Below are 26,059 nucleotides of genomic sequence, written 5' to 3'. Positions count from 1 at the left end.
CCTAACTGACTTGTCCTGACTTGTCCTGACTTGTCCTGTCCTGTCCTAACTGACCTGTCCTGACTTGTCCTGTCCTGTCCTAACTGACCTGTCCTGACTTGTCCTGTCCTGTCCTAACTTGTCTGATCCTGTCCTGTTCCGTCCTGATCTGTCCTAGGGTCTTCCCTTGTTTCCTTTCTTAGTCCCTTCATCTCCTCTCCTCTTTACTTCCCCTTTTGTCTCCTTTCTTTTCCTTTCTTCCCTCTTTTCTTTTCTTTTCTTTTCTTTTCTTTTCTTTTCTTTTCTTTTCTTTTCTTTTCTTTTCTTTTCTTTTCTTTTCCTCTGTCATTCTTTCCTTTCTTTCTGCTTTCCGTCTTCTCTCCACTCTTCCTCCTCTCCTCCCCTCAGCTCCTCCATGTCTTCCTGTCGTTCCTCTGAATGGATTCGTGTCACTTCGTAAACGTTCCGTCTCGGCTGCCAAATCACACGGAATGGTCGACAGCGGCGTCTTGATTGTGCCGTCGGACCGTGATTGGATAGCAGAGCGGGCCGGGCTCTCCTCCTCGGCTCTCCTCCTCTCCTCCAGGATCACCTAGGCATCACAGCAACAGATGGCGGTTTGATTATCGAGCGGATGTTCCAATTTATCACCCCTCGTGCCCCTCAGCTCTGCATCGTGTTTCAATTAAAGAGGGATTTGGAGGCGGCGTGCTGTAACTCGAGTCAATCCTCGTAATTCATTAAGAGGAGCTATCATGCATGGAGGCGTCGACTGGAGGAGTCAGGAGCCCCGAGCCCCTCGCTGGGCTGGAGGAAACCACAGTCAGCAGGGTGTGAATGTAACACCCGTCCACTGGGGGGGGGGGGTTAATGGGGGTTAGGGTTAGCAGGCGCACTGGTGACTTCTTCTGAAAAATCAATAAGGGCGCCCCCAACACACGTAAGACGTTCATCTTGACCTGTTTCCAAACTCTGTCCCCGCTGATCATCCTCTGATGTCGCTTTCAACCAAACACGAAGCGATGCACTCAGATTTGCTCAGATAACCACAGCTCCGGTTTGTCTCCCTGTTAGCTGTTCACCTGTGCTCACAGCCTCAGGTGAGCGGCGGTCGCTAGTTAACCACTAATAGAGTCTGGGTCTCAGAGGTGTAAATGAGTTGATTAAGCTTTCGTTCACCTCCTCAGGAAGTCTCTTTCCCTCGCTGCCCCACCACCAGCACCACATCCCTGCTCCTCCTGCCAGGTCAATAGACCTGATAGAATAAATAGATAGATAAATAGATATATAGATATATTTTGGCACATTTAGTCAAAAATAAAATCACTCCTGCAGCATCATCCACCGCTCTGCTGACCATCCAAACACTCATATTTAACACCTGTCATCACCAAAACGTGGTTAACCACTCAGCATTAGCCTTTCACGTCGGTCACTCACAGCTTGCATGGCGGCGGCGAGGGACCAGAGTCTGTCTGGTCTGACTGTAGCTGCTCCTCCGTGACGAAGCAAACATTTCAGAGCATTGTTGATTGTGGAATATTCCTTTAATTGCCGTCTGATGCAGTGTTTCCAAAGGATAAAGGACATGTGTCCTGACCACCCGTGTGGGTCACATGGCGCTCTGTGACGTGGACCGCGTGTTTTACATGGCTTCTGAGTGTGGGTCGGGCTGTGGATATTGTGGTCAGAGGCCACCTGTCTTCCATTAGTGCTGTTGATCTCTTCGGTGGATGAGTCAGGCGTTGTTTGGAAGGTGTGTCGAAGCTGACTCGCTCTGAACGAACCCCTCAGCGCTGCAGGGCCTGAGTCACCGTTCACGGCAGACCCTCTCAGATCAGTCGGTCCTCGCCGTCAGTCCTCGCCAGCTGTCTGACTTCACGCTTGGCTTCGAATCATCGCCGCTTACGTATCAGAGGAGTGAAGGTGAAGGGAAAACAGATCTGGACGCATCACACCTGAGCAGGTGCACCGCTTCACCTGAGTGTTACCCGTCGTGTTTGACGTGGTCACTGCAGCCAGTTTGGATTCACGTTTATGGATTTTCTGAAGGCATTTCACTCCATCTTTTTATTTTAATGCAGTGAGAGCAGGAGCACCGGTCCATCAGTGTCACACTTAGCTCGCTGCTGCTGATAATGATGATGATGATGATGATGATGATGATGATGATGATGATGATGATGATGATGATGATGATGGTGATGATGATGATGAGTCATTAAGAACTGGCTCACTGTAGCATCTATGCTGTACTTTCAGCATCATTTACAGTGGGCTCTCAGGGCTGGAGACAGCAGTAAATTACAGATGTTATCTTCATGTGCACACAGTCACAGAGGATGACGGCGTGATGGGACCAGATTTCACCTAAGGAGGGACATTCTAGAAAACATGCAGCCTCCTAAATTATTGCTGTTATAATTGAAGGTCCTGTGATGATCAGCGTGCGTCTGCAGTCGTTGTACCAGACCGTCACGGTCAAGATGAAGCTCTTACTGCTCCATCTGTGTTCCAGCCTTCGTCTGTGGTCATGAGCCTTTGTGTTGTTTCTGAAAGAATGACACTGAAGCAGCTGAAATTAGCCTCTTTTGTGCGGTGGGACCCCAGACTGAACCTTCTCACGCTGACTTTGAGGATAGAAAATGTTTAATTTCAGTGGAATTGCTGCTCTGCAGAAGAGACGTGCTGTTGGTTTCAGTGCATTGTGACCGTATGAAGTGATATTTAACCTGGATGCTATTTCCTGACTCTTATAGGTTGAGGAACACAGAGAAGTTTAGAGCAGCATCTGTCCACGATGCATCTCTGTGGACGTATTCTGGACACGTCCCCCTGCTGGGCAGACCCAGAGCACACAGGGAGGATTATGTCCCGTCTAGTCTGAGAGGACGTGACAGAGCTGAAGGTGTATTCAGGCCACAGCTCAGTGTGGAGGGACGCTAACAGACAGCTGATTAAGATGTCTGTGTGTGTGTGTGTGTGTGGGGGGGGTCTATTGACCTGGCAGGAGGAGCAGGGATGTGGTGCTGGTGGTGGTGCAGCGAGGGAAAGAGACTTCCTGCCGGAGCTCAGATGGAGAGAGGCAGAGAGGAGGAGGAGGTGAACGAAAGCTTAATCAACTCATTTACACCTCTGAGACCCAGATTAAGTCTCCACAGGAGCTCCGCCTCCCACTCCAGCACCTGAGAGTCTGGGTTAGAGCCCAGAGCTGAACCTCAGCGCTCCGACGACTCATTCAGAAGTGATGCAGCACCAAGTATCACACACTGAAGCTCGGCACCAGAGGACGTTGTCTCTGTGTTTGCACATGCAGTGAAGTGAGGTGAAAAGGTGATGTTCTGTCTGGCAGGTGGATCTTTCAACTCTTTCCTGTGAGGTCAGACTGGTTTGCAGACCGACAGGAGGAAGATGAACAGTGAAACCGTGCAGACTAATGCGCACCAGAAACCAAATTCAAATTCTCAAATAAGGAAAAAACATTTTTGCTAATAAGAAAAGAGGAAAATGTTCCTCCTCTGGGTCGACATCGCTCCAGCTGTCGTCCGAAACAGCTGTCGTTGGAGTCCGAGGATGCACCTGAGGACAGGTGTGAGCAGCGGGTGGTGGAGGTGAACGCAGCTGAAAACATTACCTCGGATGAACCTGAGATGAGTGAGCTGAAGGAGACGTCGCAGTAGCCAATCAGAGCCGGCCGGTGCTGGTGAGAATCAGAGCTGTGATTCAGAAACCTGGAGGAGGGTCACACCTGATTCTGCAGCGTCCCCCAAACCTGAGTGCTGCGCTGCAGGAGCGTCCTCCTCCGCCCGTGTTACAGCCCCTGCTTCTCACCCCCACCCTCCCTCCGCTCACACACGCTTTATTACTGCACATTAAAAAACCATACGGGTCATAATGGGGCGTAATAAATGTCAGCGTCGCTGCTCATGCGTGAAGGGCAGGGGTCTGTTTACCTCGCCTCCGCCGGGCTGCACTGTGCGTGCACGTCGAGTCAGGGATGTGAGCAGATGAAGACCAGGATAATTAGACCTGATGGCAGGTGGAGGGCTGAAGCGCCGCACCTGCATCCAAACCACACGTGAGTCACTGTGTGTTCACCTGCCGGCGGGAAGGTGTCGCACCTGGAAGTCCACGGCCTGGTGACGGTGTAAAAGTGCTGTCAGACGACAAACAGGTAGCTGATGGTGATGATGGTGATGATGGTGATGTGGAGTCCTTCTTGCTGGGGATACTGGGTCACAGTTTAGAATAAATTAATTAGATAAGTGATGAGAGTAAAAACAGCAGAGAAGAAAAAATAAAACCAAAATGTTAAAGTCACTTTTACATTTTTAGCAGATTAATAATCAAACCCATATTTCCATATTTTTACATCCTCTCATTAGACTGTCGGAGCTGAAAGTGACCCAGTTTCCCCTCAGGATCAATAAAGTTTTCTGATTCAGAGTGGCTGATGGTAAAGAAAGTGAGCCGTTTGTATTGACTGTAAAAACAGTGTTACTTCATTTTTAGGCTAACATTAGCCTGTTGAAGCTAATCACTCATTACTGCTGTCATTCATTCGCTCTTCGGTTTGTCCGGCGAGCCTTTGGAGATCTTCAGGAAGCTTTTGCCTCCAGCGTTTCTCTCCTGACTCTTCGTCCTCTTCAGCTGAGGGAGAAGATGAGAGAGGCGGAGGGAGACGTCGGTGTGACAGCCCGGTCCGGGAGACTGCTGGGCCAAAGATTAAAGGGAACTCTTTAATTATTTATTTGCTGCCAGCCGCCATCGCTCGCCATGACAGACCTTTGAAGACTGCCAGCTTTGATGGAAATGAAATTTCATTTTCTGGAGTCTTCTGTCCTGCGATCGGCCTCTCAGACCTGTCACATCGGCCCCGAACAGGGACAGCAGAGGATGACTCAGACTCCGGGCCGGCTTGCAGACGGCGGGTCAGGAAAAGAGCGATGGGCAGAGGACTGAGAGCGCTCGTGTGTTCCACAGCGCAAAGCCGGCAGTGACGAGAATCTGAAATCAATAGGATGATCAGCAGAGGATCAGTTGATTACCTGTGGTATGGATCCCCTCTGACGCCGACGCCGTGTTCCCTCATCGATTCTCTCAACAGAATCATGTGAAACAAATCTGGCATTTCCAACAAGCTGCTATTGATGAAGCGTCGCCTGTGGTGCAAACATCAGGAGATGTTTTGGTCTGGAGGGTTAGATTTCATTTGACACAGTGTCCTCTCTGTCTGCTCTCTGTCTGCTCTCAGCACGAAATATCTTCAATTTCAGAACAAATTTCTGATATCCTCACAGTTTTTTCCCAGAATGCTCTCCGTTGTCTTCCAGCAGAGAGGCTTGAGTGTGCGTCTTTGAGTCGAAGGCGGGCACATAAACGTAAAAAGTACTTGTAGTTTGCTTCTCAGCCGTCCTCGAATCTGCACTGCTTCTGCAGCTGCATTGCATTGTGGTCCGTTTTCTCGCTCGTGGGTGTGTAAATGCGTCCGTGCGCCTCTTTGATTCAGAGCCTGGGGCGCTTTCTGCCATCACACTCCAGTGTTTGTGCTTGAAACAGCCTGATTTGACATCATCCTGGTGTCTGTTTGGCCATCTATCCACAGAAACAGGCCAAACACGGTGAGTTCAGGGACACGTCCTGATGTCCTGATGGCGTCTGTGCAGAGTTTGGACTCTGCAGCGCTGAAGTCTAAACTGGCTTCACCCCGCGGCCTGCTGAGGTGCCAACTGGCAGCAAATCAGAGCTCAGCAGCCAGGTTAGCACTGAAAGCGCTGACAGCATCTGAGTGTCCAGACATTTTGCTCTTCATTAGACTCTGCGTCACTTCACGACGCTCACCTGCAGCTGCTCTGAGCCTGCTGGTGTCCTTCTGCTGTATGACAGGAAGCACGACACGTCAGTCTGATTGACAATAAATCCCATAAAGCACCAAAAGCAGTAAAGAGCTGGTCTGACTCTCAGTGCTTCCTGACATCTCTGCTCTGTCTGTGGCTCATTAGCTCCTGCTACGACTAGGAAGTAGAGCATGTGTTGGGGACTATTTTCAGCAGCGGATGAATCCACAGGTGGTGCTGTAGTGAGTGTTTGTGGCAGCAGGATGGTGTGTGTGTGTGTGTGTGTGTGTGTGTGTGTGTGTGTGTGTGTGTGTGTGTGTGTGTGTGTGTGTGTGTGTGTGTGTGTGTGTGTGTGTGTGTGTGTGTGTGTGTGTGTGTGTGTGTGTGTGTGTGTGTGTGTGTGTGTGTGTGCGTGCGTGCGTGCGTGCGTGCGTGCGTGCGTGCGTGCGTGTGTGCGCGCGCAGTGAGGCTCACTGATGTGTTTTTAATGGTTTTTGGACGATGATGGAGCTCAGAGGATGAAGATCCATCAGGCTGTGATACACACAGTGCTCTTTAGTGGATCCGTTCACTGTGGGTTTGTCTTTTCGTGGATTTGTTGAAGGAAATACTGCTGCTCGTGAAGCTTTTAAACCGTAGGACGTTTTTTAACCGCTGACTGCAGGAAGCTTCTGACACGCTGGACAGTAACGAGCTCAAACGCAAAGATTAAGGAAGAATCAGCACGTTGAAACACACTGTGAGTAAGATGAACCATGAGAACGACGCGCAGCCAGATGCCGGGATGATGATGATGATGGTGATGATGATGATGATGATGGTGATGATGATGATGATGATGATGATGATGGTCATGGTGATGATGATGGGGTTGGAGAATGAGGCAGCTGCAGCATCGCGTGCTGACGCAGTTCTAGCAGTGTGTGTATGTGTGTGTATGTGTGTGTGTGTGTGTGTGTGTGTGTGTGTGTGTGTGCGTGCGCTGCAGAGAGCTCAGACCCTCAGACTGTTCATACAGTCTGCTGTTTATCTCTGTGTGCTGGAGCTTCACTGTACACACTAATCCAACAATCAATCAATCAATCAAGCCTTCAGACTGTCTTTCATTAGCCTTACAGCTCCAGTGGTGCTTCGAGAGCGCGCTTGATTGATACCAAAATAATTCCTGTGTTTGTTCCAGAAGCTAAAACCCCACAATGCTCGAAAAGCTCAGGGAGAGAATGTGTTGAACAGAAGCTGAAAACGTTCGTTTGTGAGGTCGCCGGCCGGCAGAGTAATCCTGGTGTTTTCTGACGAGCACGTCGCTCAGTGTGGCTGATCCCTCATTCAGTCCACACATACATGATCTGTGAGCGGTACTACATGTGTGCTCACACTGTAGGTATGTGTGTAGCCTGATAGTTAACCTCTTCAAATTATACTTTTATAAAATCCACATTGTATTATTGACCGAGGTGTCTGTCACCACTTTGGCCCCAACAGACGTCACATCATCTGTTAGGACAGTATTCTGCAGATGTTCATGGTCCACATGATGAATCCTGATGACTCTGGTGAGCCAGGCAGTTACTTGGATCCCCCAGCCACGATTATTGATCAGCCTGGGCTTTCAGGGACCTCTGTTGGTCCCTGGACCTCGCTTTGAGAACCACTAATCTATTTTTATTCAGTATTCATCTCAAATGTCCCAGAAATTGTACATTTATGTGTGCAAAAACCAAATTTTTCCGGCATGCACGGGTGGGGTAGGGGCCCCAGGGATTTCTTGCTTAGAGACCCGAGCAACGCCGCTGCTTGTGTCTGTTGCTAATTAGCAATTAGCATGCTACTAAGATAGTGAATATGGTATAAACTGCTGAACACAGCATGTTAGCATTTAGCTTGTAGCATCTCTGTGACTCTCAGAGATGGAAGCATGGCTGTGGACTCTTCACTGCTTCACGTGAAAACAGGAAGTCTTTGTTTTTTTCATTTCTGATAACTCCTTTAAAACAGACCATCAAGCTTCACAAAGTCCAGAGGTTAAATGACGTTTGACTGTACGCTTCCATATTAACTCTTCTCCTTCTTCTTCTGTGTTTCTGTCCAGGTGGAGCGGGAGATAGCCATTCTGAAGCTCATAGAGCACCCCCACGTTTTAAAGCTGCATGACGTCTACGAAAACAAGAAATACCTGTAAGTGCTTTCGTCCAGGTGTTCAGCCGAACGCTGCGTTCACACAGTGAGCGAGCGACCGCGTCATCACTTTTTAAGATCTGACACACAGCTTCACTTCTTCTAAACTTTCGGCCTCAAACACATTTGATATGGGAGGAAATATAAAGGTTCATTAGTAGTTGGTGTTTATTGTTGGACCAGCTGCAGCTAAAATACATCATCAGGCGGTCTGATCACATGACTGTTTACTGTGCTAGTGTTAGCATGCTAGGCTAACTCGTCATCCTTTCCCAGCAGCATGTTGAGTCCTCCTGAGTGCTGTAGAGGACGTTTGCAGTCTCTCCAGTCAGTCGTCACCACAGCTGTCGTTTCTAAGCTGACGCTGTTTCCACAAATATTTCCAAAAACAGTTTTACTGGAAAAATCTGCACTACTATAGTTAATATGTCTTCTCAAAAAATGGGAGGAGAGTTCAGATTTCAAACAGCACTGACGAGTGATGACAGAGAAAAGCCAAGCCCTAAACTTCACTGCGTTTAGCTGAGCGCCTTCGCTCCAAACAGCAGTTTGAACTGTGGGATTTCATCAAAGCGTGAAATGTTTTATTCCCCCCCCCACACACACACACTTTAACCTTCCCTGCGACTGTGCAGCTTTAATGTATATCCATGTGTTGTTGTACACATTAATCTGCTGCGTGTGGCGGCCACGCTCCAGCGGCTCGGCTTAATGCGCTGTTCAATAATTGATAAAGGCTCGGCTGTCGAACGGAGTGCAGCGGGGATTTGTTTTCTTAATGTTGCGGGGATGGGGACGGGGATGGGGACGGGGACGGGGATGGGGATGGGGGCGAGGACGGGGACGGGGACGGGGATGGGAACGGGAACGGGGACGGGGACGGGGACGGTCAGTCAGTGCCGATGCACACAGTTCGCTGCAGAAAATTTCACACTCACAAATCACAAGCCAACACGTTTCTAATTTAAATAGCTCTGACAGGTGAACGCTCGAGCAGATCCCTTAATCTGCTAATAAATCAGTCCGCGGGGACGCCGGCTGACGCTGCAGGAGGAGGCGGCGCCGCTCGCAGGCTGAGGATCACAGATGTCTCCGAGACAAATGAACGCGGGAGATAGATAAAACATCTTAAACCGCGGGCACACAAACCAACACGGGCTGGGGATTTTCTCAAGGATTTACAGCCCGCTTCGATGTGCTGTGGCGACTTCCACACGTCGCAGCCGGATACTCTTTAGTTTATGACTCAATTACTTCATTAAAGCCTCTTTCACGTTGAGGAAAAATCAAACGGGGGATTTGAGGATGTTTGCTCTCCGTGTGGACTCACAGGTGGGTTACTGAAGTGCTGCAGCTTGGAGGCTCCTCCTCCTCTTCATCTCCACAGTTACCTGACGGTTAACATGAGATGCTGCAGAGGAAAACCTGAATCTGCACATCTCAGTGTGGAAAAAAACACAAGAATCCAGCAGGTTGATGAATATCAAAGTGAAATAAAGCATCTGATGAAAGATTAGAAGGTCAGTTCAGGTGATTGACAGTGTGCGACTCTGCAGTGGAGTTAAAATGTCTCTTTTGTGGAAGGCGGGATGAAGATTAGCGTGTGACACAGGGAGAATCTTCTGTACTCCTGCACTGCTTGACCTGTCTCCTCTCTCCACCTGTGCAGGTACCTGGTGCTGGAGCACGTGTCTGGCGGGGAGCTGTTCGACTACCTGGTGAAAAAGGGCCGGTTAACACCTAAAGAGGCCAGAAAGTTCTTCAGACAGATCATCTCCGCCCTGGACTTCTGCCACAGCCACTCCATATGGTTTGTTACCTTCACACTCAGAAAAACCTCTTTCTGAGTCAGCAGACGGGTTCAGGGAGCTTGTTTGCTCTCTCTCTTATTGGTTTGTGCAGATGGATGTTTACTAAGGTTTTGCCGACCTTCTAAAGTCGCCAAACAGTCCATATTTTATGCAGGTGAATTAAAAAAAGGTGGCATGGCTGCAAATATGCATTTCAAGGTGTTCCTGTGTGGAGGCAGAACGGAAATTTACATAAAAAGCTGCTGCACTTAATTTTTCACTGCGGCTGCAGCAGAGAAGCTGCACCTGAGACGCAGTGAGTTCAGGAAGAGCAGGTGTGACACCTGCAGACACAGAGGGAGACGATGGACGGGTTGTTAAAGTATGAAGAGCGACATTAACGTCGTCAGAGGAGCGAAGCACTTCCACGACGTCTGCTCACAGCTTGTTCGCTCTGACCGCTCTGCTGTCGACAGCATCGCGCTGATTGACTCGTTTCCTCACACTCCTCCACCTTCAGCAGCAGGAACTGTTCGTTTGCTGATCTGTTTCAAAGCATCCTGACATCCAGTCTGATGAATCGAAGCTCATTTCCGTCCGTAGGTCCGTAGGTAGAATTTTGCGCTCCTGAGGTCGACGTCAGTGATCGTCACCCGTGGTCTCATGTTGTGAGATTTACTGGATGACTGAACAACAGGTTCCCTCCTGCGTCCCTCCTCTTCAGCCTCCGTCCTCCTCAGCTGAAACTGGGGGTGACTTCAGATGGTCCAGCTCCTCTTCATCACCTTTCATCTCTGAAAGCACCTTCAGCTCCTCCACGCGTGGCGGCAGCGCTGTCTGTCTAATTGCACATCAAAGCAGCTCCGAGTCGTTAAGCATCAAGTGTTCAGCTTTGACGAGCTCCTTTTGTTCTGCGCTGTGTTTCCTGGATGAACTGAGGACATCGAGCTCTTTTCTCCTCATGAGTAACAGGATCGCTCTGATCCTAACCTGGACCTCCGTCACACCTGGAGTCTGTCTGTTCTTCATCGCTGGATTGTAATAAAGTGGCCTCAGAAATCAAACAGGAGGTTTGAATGCTTTCAGGACTAATTGTTTCCCATTTCGCCCACTCTTCCTCCAGAGGTGGAAGCATGAAAGCAGAGTGCCTGCAGCTGTCAAGAGCTGCTGGGTTTAACTTTTATTTCACATGAAACTCAAAGCTAAAGCGAGGTGGTCACCGGGTTCACGGACAGAAGACAATGTACAGACGTGGACCAGAGACAAACTACTCGAGGTCTTCAGGGGTCCAGAAGTTTGGTCTGACCTCAGGTGACCCCGTATAAACCTCTGCTGAACCTGACATGACTGAGACAGACAAACATTATCTCAAAACCTCAAACATTTTTCGTAGTTTTAGCCAAACTGAAGTAACGTGTTAGTCAGGAAGGTGAGTAATGACTGCAGGGTGTGGATGAGTGTAACGCCTCTGTCTTCTGTGTCCTGTCGTCCTCCAGCCACAGAGATTTGAAGCCTGAGAACTTGTTGTTAGACGAGAAGAACAACATCAGGATAGCAGACTTCGGCATGGCGTCTCTGCAGGTCGGGGACAGTCTGCTGGAGACCAGCTGCGGGTGAGTGCTTCACATCGAGTCCACGTCCTTAAGCTTCTGGTCCTGAATGCTGCACCTGCTCAGACAGTTTATGGCTGGAATAAAAAGCCGTTATGAACTTCTTTGTTGGATGTGTGACTTTGAATAAACAGTGTTTTTCTGTGAGCTCACCCCCCCGTTCACCTTACATGCAGTCCTTTATTTTTAGCTAATTAACAGCTGATTGGCGGAGCTCTCAGCCCTGACCTGAGCCCAGCTTCAGGTTGGTTTGGCTGGCTGTGGAAAGACACCGCGGCTCTGGAAATCTCTCAGCGTGTGAGCTGCTGGTTGTTTGTTCCGCGGGCTTTGGAAAGCTCTGCAGGATTCAGGCCGGTCCGACGCGTCCCGCTCGCCACCGCTACCCGCAGGCCAGCAAGTGTTTCACGCAGCCGCTCATGTGGAACAGCTAAAGCCGAATCCTCCGGCTCAGAGATGCTGCACAAAGCAAGAGAGGACGACACGGAGTCAGTGGGCAAAATGTTCTGCCTGCGGTTACTCATTAGTCTTCATTATAATTCAAGCAGTACAGGAACTGGTAGCTCAGAATAATGAAGCAGAGCAGCTTCTGTAACATCACTGTGTTCATATATTTGTTCCAGGTCCTGATACAGTCGAACTGTGGCTGAAATGCTCTTTTATACAGTGTGTACTGCAGGCGGTTTAAAGAGAAATTTGCCCAGTTTCAGATCAGTTCAACACCCTGTTCACTCTGTTGTTCCTGAGCTTTTGACCGAGTCCTCGGCTGCAGATGGAGTTCACTCAGCCGCCTTAGAAATGGAGATTTTTCTTCCTCCGAGCACCTCGAGGATCTGCTTAATCTCCCTTAATCTTCTGATGAGGATCAAAAGTTGGCGAAGAAGGACTCACTGTGAAAAGGAGAGTAAGAGCACCTTGAGTCGAGGCTGCTTTGAGCTGTGTTGAGGCTGGATTACCAGCAGGGCAAAGAGGTCAGCTGCTCAGGGTCCGCGGACCCTCAGGGACCCGACGGCTTCGGCTGCACACTGTTTGTTTGTTCACTGACAAACAGAAAGCGGATGATGGCCCCGAGGTAGATTTAAAGAGCGTCATGGCTTCAGTTAAGCAGTTAAACTTGTTTGGTTTTTCCTGAAACACGCTGTGGTGATCAGTGAAGGAGCAGACCTCCATCGCTCTCATGGCTCTTCCTTCCTTCAGTGATGCAGCAGCTTTCATGAAGAACCTCTGATGGCTTCTGTAAATACCTCCGTGAGTAACAAGTCCGACGACTCTTCATGTGACGTTAATGGAATTTATTAAACGTCGCCGGCGACCGCGGACGAGTCGCACCGAGCGGGAAGGATGAAGATTTGCCATGGTGTAATTAGACGGCGCTTGGTGTGTTTTGACACGACCGTGTTTGAGCAGTTCGGATCGGCTGGTTTTACATACATTAGCATAATGAAGTGAGATACTGGCAGTGATGGAGCGAGTGTTTACTCTGCGAGCTGAGCGCGTGTCGCGCACTGAAACGCTGCTGGAGGAGCTCTCCGCCTCATTTGTTGTGATTAATCCGCACAGAGGAAGACCAGACGAGCTTCATCGCTGTCACTATTCCATTAGTCAGAAGGTGGCGAGCTCGCGGGCCGGAGGTCCGGCTCTCCTGAGGGAGTCACAGTCCTCCTCATCCTCCGTCGTTGCCTCTGCTCTTTATTTTCCTCTTCGTCAGCTCAGCAGACGTCTGTGCAGCAGAGCCGCTGAAGTCTTGTCTTCAGAGGCTCAAACATGCTTTAAAACTCCTCCTGGTGTTAGCATTAGCTAATACTTAGCTCGTAGATCCCACCTGACTCCGCTGACTCCTGTGGTCACTTTCAGGATCGATTTCAAAGCTTTGCTCGTGACGTACGAGCGTCACGTGGACAGACCCGATGTCTCTGTGTGTGGAGGCCGTTCAGACTTCAGGCTGAAACTAAAGCTCCTCCATTCAGTACTCGGCTTTTTATTAGCACCTTAAGCTTTTCCTTGATTCTGTAACTCGATGCTCTGTGGTTTGTAGTGCTGTCTATCTGTTTCCTCCACTGTTTCAGGACTCCATCGGCTTCTGTCCACTTCAGGACAAAAAGACAAACTATCAGTGGACATTTGAACCCTGCTTGATTTGTGTTTTAATCCAGTAGAAACTTTTCAAAGTGTTGACTGTGACCTGTGATTGAAGGCACATTTACAGCTTTCACTGAAGTAAAAGTGCAAATAACAGAATGTAGAAATATTCTGTAAGTGATTCAGAATTCAGCCTTTGAAAATGTTCATGAAAAACATGAAGCTTTGTGATTTCTGCGTCCAGAACTTGTGAAAACACAGCGGTGGTTCTTTGAGTTACTGGATGCCGTCATATGTTACTCAACAGGAGTTTGGATTGAGGCCATTTCACGTTACGTAATCCTCACTTAGCAAAGAGAAGAACCCCGGCAGGCCGTCACAGTCCTGCGTTGTGGTGGACTTTTGGTGAAGAGGCTGATATTTGGACAGCGGTGTGTGCAGAGGCTCACCTGCTCTCTCGTCTTCGTCGTTTGTGTCCTGTGTGTGCTGTTGTGTAACGGTGTGTGTCCTCCGTCTCTTTGCCTCCCGCAGATCTCCGCACTACGCCTGCCCAGAGGTCATCAGGGTAAGTGCTCTCCCGCTCTGTGTTTCTTCCTTTCATACAGTAATAGCACTCTGCACAATGGCTCTTACATCACCGCTCCACCCCCCCTCCACTCCGCTGGGCTCAAACACACTTTCAAAGTTCATCTGCGTGTGAGCAGCTCTGCATCCTCTGTCCTCTCTGTTTCCATGTTCCCTCAAACAGACCGGAGTGATGATTTCTCTTCATCTCATGAACACAGCGCACGCATGTTGTCCAATCGCATCGTGTGACATTTCTGATTTTAAACAAATACTTTACTGTTTGTTTGTTATCACACATCTGAGAGCAAAATGAATATTTAAGATTTAAACGTGGGAGATTAGATTCAGCACCATGTTGACTCAAAGGACACGTCTCTGCTCTTCCTGCCTGGCTTTTTTATTTGGGAAACGCTGGAAATGAGTAACTGACGCACAGTCGATGAGGTGGATTTGATGCACCACAAAAGCAAATTCAAACCCTTCATCCCAGAATAACTCCTGCAGCGCAGTCATCATCACAAACTGCTGATGTTACACTGAAGAAATGCTCTCATTGGTGTGGATCTTTCCATTAAGTGAGGAGCCAGTCTGAGGACGAATGATGACTTTAACCTGTCTCTGTCTGTCTGTCTGTCTGTCTGCCTGTCTGTCTGTCTGTCTGTCTGTCTGTCTGTCTGTCTGTCTGTCTGTCTGTCTGTCTGTCTGTCTGTCTGTCCGTCTGTCTCTGTCTCTGTCTCTGTCTGTCCGTCTGTCTGTCTGTCTGTCTGTCTGTCTGTCTGTCTGTCTGTCTGTCTGTCTCTGTCCGTCTGTCTGTCCGTCTGTCTCTGTCTGTCCGTCTGTCTGTCTGTCTGTCTCTCTCTCTCTCTCTCTCTGTCTGTCTGTCCGTCTGTCTCTGTCTGTCCGTCTGTCTGTCTGTCTCTCTCTCTCTCTCTCTGTCTGTCTGTCTGTCTGTCTGTCTGTCTGTCTGTCTGTCTGTCTGCAGGGGGAGAAGTATGACGGGAGGAAAGCTGATGCGTGGAGCTGTGGCGTCATCCTGTTTGCACTTTTAGTGGTGAGTGACGGCAGCCTGTAAGCACACAGTGAAGCAGACGTTGCACTGTGCTTTGCTGAGCGCTTATATTAGCATATGATAGCGTAACACATTATTTATGTAGAATATTAGTTGGTTGTGTTTAAATGTAAGGCTTAAAATCACCTCAGGTACAGTCCAGGGCTGCAGGCATGCCTACATGTAGGCTAACCGGTGGCTAGCTAGCAGCTAACAAGCCTCAACATGTTGCTGAGACGGGTTTGTTGAAACATCAGGTGGCTTTAAAGTGAGAGACATCGTCAAATGTGAGGATTTTTGTATAAAATTATTCAAATCTAGCTCTGCGCCCTCATCACATGCCTCTGTAGCCCAATATTTAGATGTCTGAACCTCTGCTAAAGGTTTCCAAAAAGAAAAAGGGAATAGCTAACTGGTTAGCTCCACGTTAGCTTCCCGGGCTACATTTGAAGCTTATTTTGAAGGTTGAAGTGTCAGCCTGCTGTGTACATGCTGATTCCTCAGATTAATTTGTCTCCATAAAGCTTTTCATGAAGGAACCTCAGGAATTAAAAGTGATATGTGCAGCATGCGTCTCTCCACGCAGCTGGAGGACACACAGGACGCCTGGGCTGACTGCTGTTTCAGACGTTTCAGGTGTTTTGTAATTGAAAATGTGCTGCGACAGAAGAACCTGCTCGCTCTCCTGGTTGATGCAGCGCCACAGAGGAAAGAGGAGTGTCGAGTTTGTTCCTGAGGCGAACGCTTATGCTGAATGAACTCTTTATGTGTTGTTCCCAGCAGAATCTCCAGGTGAACAGAAAGGTCACTGAAACGTTTCCACACGAAATAAACAGCCTGACAGCAGCGCTTGTCCCGGGAATTAAAGGTTAACATCCAGCCTCACGTTTCGACAGAAGGTCGGGCTCCGTTGATGCTGAAGGTCGCTGCGTCGAGGCGGTCTAACATCTGTGTGCTCTTTCAAGGAAACCTCACTGATGTTTGAGAAACGAGTGGATGCTGTGAAGCTGCAACGCTCACACACGACATAAAAATGCACTTGAGATAACGAAGGCTTTCAAAGAGCGGCGTTGAGCGTTCAGAGAAGCAGCTGATTGACCGCGTGCTCCTCATAACACCGTCATCACGTGAAGATAAATCTCCACTCGTGGTGTTTTGATTAGCTGTGCGGCGTCAGCGGCCATCTGGCTCCGTCCTGCCTGCTTTTCACTGAGGAGGAAGCGGTATCAGTCATCACGTCACTGAGCGCGCTCCCCAGCTGGAGAGCCGCCGCGGCGCCGGCTGGCTGCCGTGCAAACGCTTCATCATTGCTGACTCTGATGACTGATATCTCTCACGCTGCGTCCAGCCCTCCGCTTTGTCACAGTCCACCTGACGGGCCTCGACAGCAGCAGGACGGCGGTGCGTGTTACAGTCTGCTGAGGAGGCAGGTTGATGCTTCCGGTGATTTCTCTTTGGTTTTTGGTCTAGATACCCACAGTCCTCAGCGCTTTGTTCAGAATGAGAGGGACGACTGTTCCTCTGATGCCACCGTCAGGCAGGAACTCCCCGCTGACTGACGCTCTGGTCCACGATGAGGCGTTGAAAACGGATTCTCTTCAATTAGCTGTGATATTCATGCTTCCAACAAGACGAATTCTTAAGTGTCTTCTTCTGTGGTACCACCATCAGTCTAAAGAAAAAAATCTCTAAATCTACTGAGCACATTCATAACAGTTCATAATGTTTGTTTGTATGGATTAAAACCAGCTGCAGGTCTGTGCGTCTGCACCTTTACACAGCCTGTATCTGGCTTTCAAAATAAAAGTAATGCAGTCTCATCTAAATGAAAGCACACACTAATAACTGGTGTCAGAAAAAGTGAATAAACTGTAATATCCTGTTAGAGTGACAATAGAGCAGCCACAACACGTTTCAGTCAAAAAGTTAGAACTAATGACAGAAAGCTCATATTTAGTCCTTTGAGAAGACAAAATGTGTTTTCCAGTAGGTCAAAATGAGATAAAATATGCAGCGTGTAGAATAAATATGTACATAGACTCTGATGAAATGCAGCAGAATCAAAGTAAAGGCAGATGTGAAGAGAACAAATGATTGTGTAACACATGGATGAAAGTTACAGTGGTGCAAACTACAAGTAACAAACTCAAATGTTGATAAAATGATAAAAACTGGAGCTGCGTGATATCAGATCATCATCCATGATGCTGTCGAGCAGACGTCCTGCAGGCGCGTCTGATCTGTTTCTCATTCTGAAAACGTGTCATCAGCCTGGTTGACAGTGACCAGCTCCTCCTCTGCTCTTCCTCCAGGGTGCGCTGCCGTTCGACGACGACAACCTGAGGAACCTTCTGGAGAAGGTGAAGCTGGGGGTTTTCCACATGCCTCACTTCATCCCTCCGGACTGTCAGAACCTTCTGCGCGGGATGATTGAAGTGGACGCCACCAAGAGGCTGACGGTGAGCGACACGCTGAGGAGGAGGAGGAGGAGGAGGAGGAGGAGGAGGAGGAGAGGCCTGAAACCTCCGTCAGTGAGCTCGTGCTCAGTTTGCTTTTCACCGCTGGCCTTTGGGAGCGTTCAGGCTAAATTTAGCAGAGTTGCACCCTGACTGGCCCTGCAGCTTCTGTGCTGCGCAGACAGTCTTTTCATCTCAGGCCAAGGATTTGTTTTGGCTCAGAATAGAAGCAAAAAGCAGAAATTTAGCTGTGCTTTATGTTTTCTCTGCAGTTATTTCAGCTTTGAGGTACAGCTGGACGTCTGCTCAAAGTCATGTAAATTCCTTAATTGATTAGATATTAATGTTTTAGTTCAGTCTGAGGCAGTTTAAAGGGCCGATGATCAGTTCCTCCACACCTTCACAGATTCAGTACAGTTGACAGTTCTTCCTCACCTGCAGCTGCAGACAGCACCAAACACTTCAGCTCTGATGGATAATATATAAACATTTGGCGAATAGTTTTCTGAGCCTCCTTCAAATTGAAGGTTTTGTCCAATCAAACCGGCTCTGATCTGAGACGTTAAAGGACTTAATGAGCAGCTGAACAGGATTCGAGACATTTGTTCATCTATTCTCTAAACGGTTCGCCTGTCAGGGCTGCAGGGGCTGACGTCTGTCCCTGGACAGTTCAGTCCTCTATTGAATGAGTCAAAAACATGCCAGTGCACCCAGCAGGTACAGTGCGTTGCAGTGTAGCATAGCAGCATACTTCTGCTGATAGCCTTTTAATTGCAGGAGAGAATTGTTGGCCCTGTGGTGACTTTGCCTGTTGTAAGCAGGATGAATTCCCTGTAAAAAATCCTCCATTGCACAAAGGTTTTAAGATCTGATGTGAAGGGGAACTCCTCTGATTTTCCACCTGAGCGTTTGCAGGTGTTGAGGAGTTCTGCTGCACATGTGCAAAAGCTGTATGAAGCCTGCGGCGTCTCAGAGGGAGCTGCGTCAGGTCTGATAAATGCCCTCAAGTGAGGACACAAGCTGCTAGCGTAGCACAGCTAAACCTCTGGGGGAACTGTCGACTGTCGCGGTGCATTGTGGGTAATGTAGGGGCCCAGTTTTGACAAGAAGAGGGGGGATCTGCACGCAGCCGGACAGGAAGTGCTGCCTCACAGGGTCAGCTTCAGAAAAGTCCCGCTTGTGTTTGGTTCCTGATCTGACCACATGACTCCTTTTAACAAAAGCAGCAAACGTCACATCTTGTTGTTTCACTGCTAAATCAAAGTTATTGATGTTTATTTCCCTCTGATTTGTGTTGCAGTTAGAGCAGATCCAGAAGCATACGTGGTACCTGTGAGTATTCCACCTGTCTTTTCCCTGTCTGCTCCGTTTGCATGTCCACATTAAGTCAGCTGATCAGAGAGACATGCAGCAGCTGATGCAGAGTAACAACACCCATCAAAGCTGCTTTCTCAAACTGCTGCTGGAAGCTTCTCAGAGAAGAAGGAGGCACGTTCGTGCTGTTACAGAGTGCAGACGTCTGACAGTGCGCACAGCTACAGTAAGCACAGGGGGACAAATCTGAAGCAGGACGTTGGACGGATGTTTGATAATTTCACCGTTCGTTTGTTAGGTTACATATTTAAGTGAGCTTCATTCACAGCCTGTCAGATCTTCCTCTGCTTCTTTCGAGTGTTTCCAGATGGAAGCTGTTAACCTGGTGAGAACAATGTCGTTATAACTGCTAGAATTTATGGCAGAAATGACAAAAATACGAGCCAAACTGTAGTAAAATGAAATGATCTTTTATCTGAGAATCACGACAGTTAATGTTTTTATAACATTAAAATGATGGATGAAACTAAAAATGTAAACTTCTAATTAACCAAAGTGAAACAGTGTCTGTGGTGATTCTCCCCTCTTCTTTAATTTTATCTTTATGATGTTTGAAAATGTTCATTTATCCTGTAATTCACAAGAAGAAAGCAGCAGAGCTTCAGCATGAGGCTCATTCAGCACGTCACCATCAATAACCAATAATCTGAATAATTATGTAGTTTTCTAGATAATTATCAGATTTTTATCCATTTTTAAATTGTCTATCTGTTGTCTGATCGTATATTAAAAGAAGTTTTGTCCAGTTATAAGACAGCGCTCGTCTGTCAGAGTCCAGATTATCAGCCTGACCTCTGACACGAGCTGGAGCAGCTGTAGTATTTGGGATATGTGTGTGACCTGTGTGTGCTTCACTCCACACTGATTGTCTCGTGTGTGTCCTGCAGTAAATTGCATCCTAACACGTCTTCTGAGGACGGCTCGTTGTTGCCAGAACTTCAGCTAATGGAACAAAGTCTATGCTACACGTCCGTCACGCCTCAGAGCTCCTGCTTCCCTTCTGAGTTATTATACTTGTTTGTTTGCTCATCAGGAAGCGCTGTGCAGCCGAGCACGCCTCCCTGCAGGTTCCAGCTGCCCAGTGTGCTCTATTAGAGGGCTTTTCCTCCCGAGCATGAATTTTGAGGGAAACTGAATCATTTATTGTTAAGGTCAAGTTCAGATCAGGAGCTGCCAGCTGTTGACGTGTTCGCTCTAAATTTCTTTGTTTGTGCCCAAAAAGCCGATACGGCTTAAACTCGGTGTTAGCTTTGGCGTGTGATGTGTTGCAGAGCGGGAAAGAACGAGCCTGAGCCCGAGCAGCCCGTCCCCAGGAAGGTGGCCATCAGGACGCTGGCCGCGGCCGAGGAGATCGACCCCGACGTCCTGGAGAGCATGCACTCTCTGGGCTGCTTCAGGGACAAGGACAAGCTGACCAAAGACCTGCTGTCTGAGGAGTGAGTGAGGAGGAGGAGGAGGAGGAGCAGAGAGGCGATAAAACCCCAGAGGAGGCAGATTAAAGGAGGAGGAGGGGGATGAAGGAGCTGATGAGGGGGGCAGAGAAATAGATGAGACGGCTGAGGGATTGTCAGTTTGATGAATTCTTCTATTTAAGATGTCATGTGATGATGGAGCGTCTCACGTCCCGCTCTTAACCAATGTCGTCTCTCTCCAGTGACAACCAGGAAAAGATGATCTACTTCCTGCTGCTGGACCGCAAGGAGAGGTACCCGAGCCACGAGGACCAGAACCTGCCGCCACGCAACGAGATCGGTAAGCCGGTCGAGCAGAGCGAGAGAGTGTTCATTTCAGCCGAACAACTGCACCGACATTCTGTGCTGATTAGCATTTGTCTGCATGCTGATGTGCTAAAATCAGAGGGCTACCACAGTTAGCATAGCCTGCTAAACATCAGCGCATTAATACGTCAGAAGCTGAAGTTTGCTGCAGTGAAGTCTAAGTGTCCTCGGTGGACAGAGGACATTCTGACACTTTTGGGAGTTGGCAGGTGCAGCGCTTGGCACACAACGAGCCCGCAGGCATACATCACAGTTCAGCTTTTCAGCCAATAGCACCTCAGCTCTGCATCAGTATTGAAACACAGATCTCAGTGCACACGGTGAGCAGTTCAAGGAGGCTGGGATTGTGGAGCGTTCTCTGCTAAAACACAAGCTAGTGCTGCCTAAACCAGATAAATGAACGCATGGCTGACAAGAATAAAAAAAACATTTCCCATTATGAACGATCTTAACGTGGAACCTTTAATTACTGAAGGTTTGCTGACTGTTCTCTGTCCTTGCGTCGGCCCTTCATTGACCTTTGACCCCTGACCCCGCTCAGCAGACCCTCCCAGGAAGCGCGTGGACTCGCCCATGCTGAGCCGTCACGGTAAGCGGAGACCGGAGAGGAAGTCCATGGAGGTGCTGAGCGTCACGGAGGGAGGGTCTCCCGTCCCGGTGCGACGAGCCATCGACATGGCCACCCACGGTCAGAGGTAAGAGGTGGAGATCTGCACGCGTGTTCGTGAGCATGGACAAACGTGTGACGCACTCGGTCTGTCAGGAGGATGCGCTGTTGGTCAAAGTGTAACTGATGGTGGTTGTTATCAGACATGATAAATAATGTATTTAATCCCAGTTCAGTGAAGTAAAGCAGGAGGTGCAGCTCAGCAGCGACATTTGACTGATCCATCTTCAAATTCACGTCACAGCCGCCGTCTGTTTGCCCTCAATCTGACCTGAGATCAGCTCTTCGCTCCGCTGAGCTCCGTCACGTTCACTGCGAGGTCTGTCCACAGCTGTCAGTCCTGCCCTCCTTCACTGACCTGCGCTTAAATACATGATGCATCGTTCTCTCTCTGTCGGGTCAACATGTGCAGAACGCCTGACGTGAACTCCTGGTTCAGCCAGAGGCTAACGGCGTGCTCGTAGCTCTGGGTCCGGCTGTGAATGCATGAACAGGACTCTCAGGTCTGTGCGTCGTGTGGACGGTGTGCATGGAGCATGCAGTCAAAGAGGACCGAAGGCTGGGAACCCGTCAGTTTGGCGAGTTGCTGCTTAACGTGACTGTTGATGTTTGTGTTTTTGGGCCAACAGGATGTCGGAGGTCGAATATTTAATGTCACGTTCAAGCTTTAAGAAAGAGCAGAATTCAGTTTTCAGGTATGATGTGACCCTCGAGCTGAGCCTGCACACGCTGCTGCTCGAATCAGTAACAAATTATTACTTTACACGATCAGTAAGGCAGAAAAAAACTCCTTCAGACTGACACAAAGGCTCATTTGTACATTTTGTGCATCTTGCATGTCAGACTTTGATGATTATGGAAACGAGTCGCGGCACAAACGGCTTCATGGACACCTCAAAGTTTCCTCCATGTTTCACTGCAGCGCTTCACGTTCGTTCCTCGTCCTCAGGATTGAAGCAGGCTGTCAGTCACGGATCATCATCGGTGACCCGTATGAGCCTTCTCTGATCAGCAAATACCTTCAGCAGCACTAAGCCAACGTCGCGCTACGCTACTCAGCTGCTTCAGCACCTGAAGGAGTGAAAGAAGTTTCTGTCTGAGAGGTTTGAAGGCACAGAGATGCTGTAAGCTTGTGACCGTGGGGTAAGGTGTACGTGGCTGGTAGTTAATGAGCAGAGAGCTGGTCTCTGGATCTGTAGGTGAAGTGAACACATCCTTCTTTAGGTGTAAGTATCTGAAACTCAGCCTTCGCTTCTTCAGCCGCAGAGCTCTGCAGCCGTCTTCTCACTGAGCTTTTCCGCTGAGCAGCGTGGGACTTGTGAAGTCTTTTCAAAGTGAAAAACAACAGACCAGCAGGATTAAAGTCGGCCAAAACCATGTGAAACAAGCTGATCATAAAGCGAAGAGCGATGATGTCGGGCTGTCAGTAAACACTGAATAAAAGATACGACGTGAAATACAGACGGACAAAAACATGACGTCACGTTCGAGGGCTGCAGGATTGTGAAGACCAGACGGAAATCTGTTTAAAACAAAAAAGATTGTACCTTCCACGTCCTCCAGGAGCTGCTTTGATTCACATTCTGCAAACCGTTCAGCCGATCTGCAGCTCAGCGATCGAAGCTGAGATGTTTGATTTTTAGCTTGTTAAACGTTCACATTCATGCTGAAATCTGACCGACCGGCCCTTTAAGACCCCGCTAATGAAGCTCCGAACTCACATGATCTATTCCCACATGAATTTATTCACTTAACTATCACACAAAGGTCAGCAGTCCAAACGAGAGCAATAAATCTGCTCTGACGTCCTTCATAATCTTCATCACTTACAGCCTTCAGAGTGAGACGAGTCATTTCACATCAGCTTCACTGAAGGGTCACAAGCAGAGCGAGTGGAGCTCAAACCCACATGAAAGTCTGGCTTTAATGTCGACCCGAGGCTCAGACAGCAGGAACCGTCGGCGTGATGGAGGATATTCATTTCCAGAGAAAATCATCAGCGCGGAGACGGAGGTTCACGCTAATAAGACGGAGGCTTAAACTGCGCTGCTGGTGGGAGCGTTTAGCTTGAACTGAATCCTCATCGAGTTAACGTGTTGGCAGATTTGATCCCGAGGAGTCACGAACACCAGATGTGACGTTTATAGATGGAGACAAACGGCCCTTAAAGGCCCCGACGCCCACACAGGTTTGGGCTAATTAGACAGACTGAGACAGACTGAGACAGAGACAGCCTGAGACACGCTCCAACATTCAGTGATTTCACTCTGTTTGCAGCAACAGTGGCTGAGGCTCATGGGTATTGTAGTATTTAGAGGCGTCCATCATGTCAAAGCAATCAGAAAAGAAGGTGAATCCGTAGTTTCCTTAAATCGTCCAACAGACTCGTGTGTCTCCATGCTGAAGGACGTTGAGGACATTGTTAAATAAAAATGAATAATCAGAATGAGATGAAGGAAGACTTTTGAAGCCGAGCCTGAGCAGCAAAGTGAATTCTCATGTTTGATGGTGGACGATCGGTGTGCAAATGCTGTAGCTGGCGAGCTAACAGCTAACATGCTAACCAGCTGGGAACATGCTCGTGTTAAGATAAGATAAGATAAGATAAGATAAGATAAGATAAGATAAGATAAGATAAGATAGAACTGTATTGATCGTCCAGCTGCAGAGGACGCCGGCCCTCTTCCTCTGCTGCTACGTGGCTGCTCGATCATCTTCATCATTACGGCGTGTCGACAGGGTCCAGGACGGACGAAGCAGTGGGGGGGTTGAATGTCCCGCTGGCTCGAGCATGACCCCCGAATGTGTTCTCCTCTCTGGTTTCTCGGTCCGTGCATGCTCTGAGGTCCTGCGTTGCTCCTCGTGTCATTCCGCCGAGCTGACTTTGTTTTGTTGGTGCTGCATGCTGGACGTCGGACTCCCCGTATGTGACGGCCTTTCTGTCTGTCTCTTCATTTTCTGTCTGCCCCTTTTTAGCAAATCTGTTTTCAGTAAAAGCTTGGATATCACAAACGCTAACTGCAGCAAGGAAGAAAGGTATTGGTCGGCTCCGTTCTCTGTTTCCTCAGTTTGTCGTGTCGTGTTTCTTCATCCATCTGTTTAGTTTTCTTTGTCCAGTGCGTCCTAAACGTCCTCTAATGTCCCTCACATGTTGTTTAAGTGTTAGCATGCTTCATTGTAGAAATCTGTCTTTTACATTTTTAGCCTTCTAACAAAAATTTAAGCAAAACAAAATTAAAATAATGCATTCAGTCATCACACTGCAAAAAATATCCAAAAAATCTCCAGAAAATGTTTTGGAAAATTCTTGAAACAGTTTATTTTTTCCTGCACCAGCAGAGCTTTTCACTTGTTATGAGAGAATCACAGAGAAGTAATCAGATTACTTAGAGTCCATGGATGCTTCGCGTGGACGCTCCAGTGCTGGTACTTGACTGAAGAGGCACGTTAAGTCTGTAGAAAGGCCTGAAGTGCTGCAGACAGCAGCTGGCCGTCCGCTCCTTTTAGTTTGGAGGCTCCAGAGACAGAAGAGGACGCCGCCGAAACTCGTCCTGGCAGTGTTTCTACACTGACGCTGGACAACACGTCCACACAGAGAGCCGTCACCACCTCTGAGGCTCCGCTCGCTTTACTTCCTGTCCGGCTGAGTCTGAGCGTTTGCAGCAGCTGTTTCTGCACTCGAGCTGAACAGCCGGCGGACAGTCAGAGACGAGCTGGTGGAGCAGCTGAAGGAGCTGCTGTGGACAGGGGACACACACCACGTGATGAGACGCTGTCTCTGTGACGTGTGAAGAGACACTGACACACAGCTGGACTCACTGATTCTTCAAACTCTGGCAAAAACATGTCCCACTAAGAAAAGTGCCAATTCTGTTGGAAATTAATAAGATTTTCTTGAATAAAAAGAAGTGAGGTTATAATCAGGGGGTCCTTCAGGGGGTCCTTTGCACACATGTAAGCTTCTTTTATAGGCTTATTTTTAATTTCTAGTAATTTAATGATTATATTGCCTAAAAAATCAGTTGTCCTCGGAAAGGAGATAATCATTTCGACTTGATTAAAAAAGGATAAGCAAAAATTGAATTGAATAATAACTTACCACATGAAAGAGTGCATTGTAATATGTATTATTATTTTGTGGTTGATCAAAATGTGTCACCACTGTCAGATATTTATAAAAAGCAATAAAATCAGGCAACTACAAGGTCAGCTGTATTCCTGAGGACCCTGTTTTCAAGCCTTCAGCTCTGCATGCCTCCACATCACTCCAGCTCCTGTAAGTTTGCTCTTTTCTCTTAAACTTGTTCATATTTTTGGACGCTGCTACTGTCACAACCATAACACGTCAACACTGTCTCTTCTGTAAAAAAAAAATTAGATTATGAGGTAAATGTGTACTTTTTAAGAAGAGGTCTGAAGCAGCAGAGGGGAAACGAGACGGCTGATGTGCACAGCTCATGCACATCCTGTCAAACAGGTCAGAGGGAGTTTAATTTGTTTGAAATGAATATGCTCACAACATGTTTCTTCTGTGCTGTTGAGTCATTAAAGTAATAGTCTCTTTAATAAAAACTATGTTTGTTAAATAAAAAAACATTACTTTTTCTATTTCGGCTTAAAGTAAATGTTCTGTGGTATCAGATTTTTTAAAGGAGTGAACATTCAGCATTAAACAGCATATGTGTGCACTAAGAATGCCAGA

General features: G+C 48.2%; 1 protein-coding gene across 14 annotated transcripts in view; it reads left to right on the top strand.

The window, feature by feature from the left end:
• The window catches only part of LOC139332249 (serine/threonine-protein kinase BRSK2-like), a 95,852-nt gene that overhangs the window by 55,440 nt on the left and 14,353 nt on the right, over positions 1-26,059 (top strand). For 5 of the 14 annotated variants that reach the window (XM_070964097.1, XM_070964078.1, XM_070964070.1 and 2 more), the window contains exons 3-13: positions 7,906-7,991; positions 9,661-9,801; positions 11,278-11,394; positions 13,999-14,032; positions 15,017-15,085; positions 17,395-17,541; positions 18,839-18,870; positions 20,184-20,348; positions 20,567-20,664; positions 21,232-21,385; positions 24,334-24,393. In XM_070964097.1, coding sequence (XP_070820198.1) covers positions 7,906-7,991; positions 9,661-9,801; positions 11,278-11,394; positions 13,999-14,032; positions 15,017-15,085; positions 17,395-17,541; positions 18,839-18,870; positions 20,184-20,348; positions 20,567-20,664; positions 21,232-21,385; positions 24,334-24,393 — 1,103 coding nt within the window. The remainder of the gene's footprint in view (positions 1-7,905; positions 7,992-9,660; positions 9,802-11,277; positions 11,395-13,998; positions 14,033-15,016; positions 15,086-17,394; positions 17,542-18,838; positions 18,871-20,183; positions 20,349-20,566; positions 20,665-21,231; positions 21,386-24,333; positions 24,394-26,059) is intronic. The other 9 variants (XM_070964131.1, XM_070964087.1, XM_070964036.1 and 6 more) reach the window with 3 other exon arrangements.

This window comes from Chaetodon trifascialis, chromosome 1, assembly GCF_039877785.1.
Source record: "Chaetodon trifascialis isolate fChaTrf1 chromosome 1, fChaTrf1.hap1, whole genome shotgun sequence".
NCBI classification, from domain to species: domain Eukaryota; kingdom Metazoa; phylum Chordata; class Actinopteri; order Chaetodontiformes; family Chaetodontidae; genus Chaetodon; species Chaetodon trifascialis.
The sequence above is the reverse complement of the archived record's forward strand: the minus strand, read 5'-3'. Positions and strand labels throughout refer to the sequence as shown.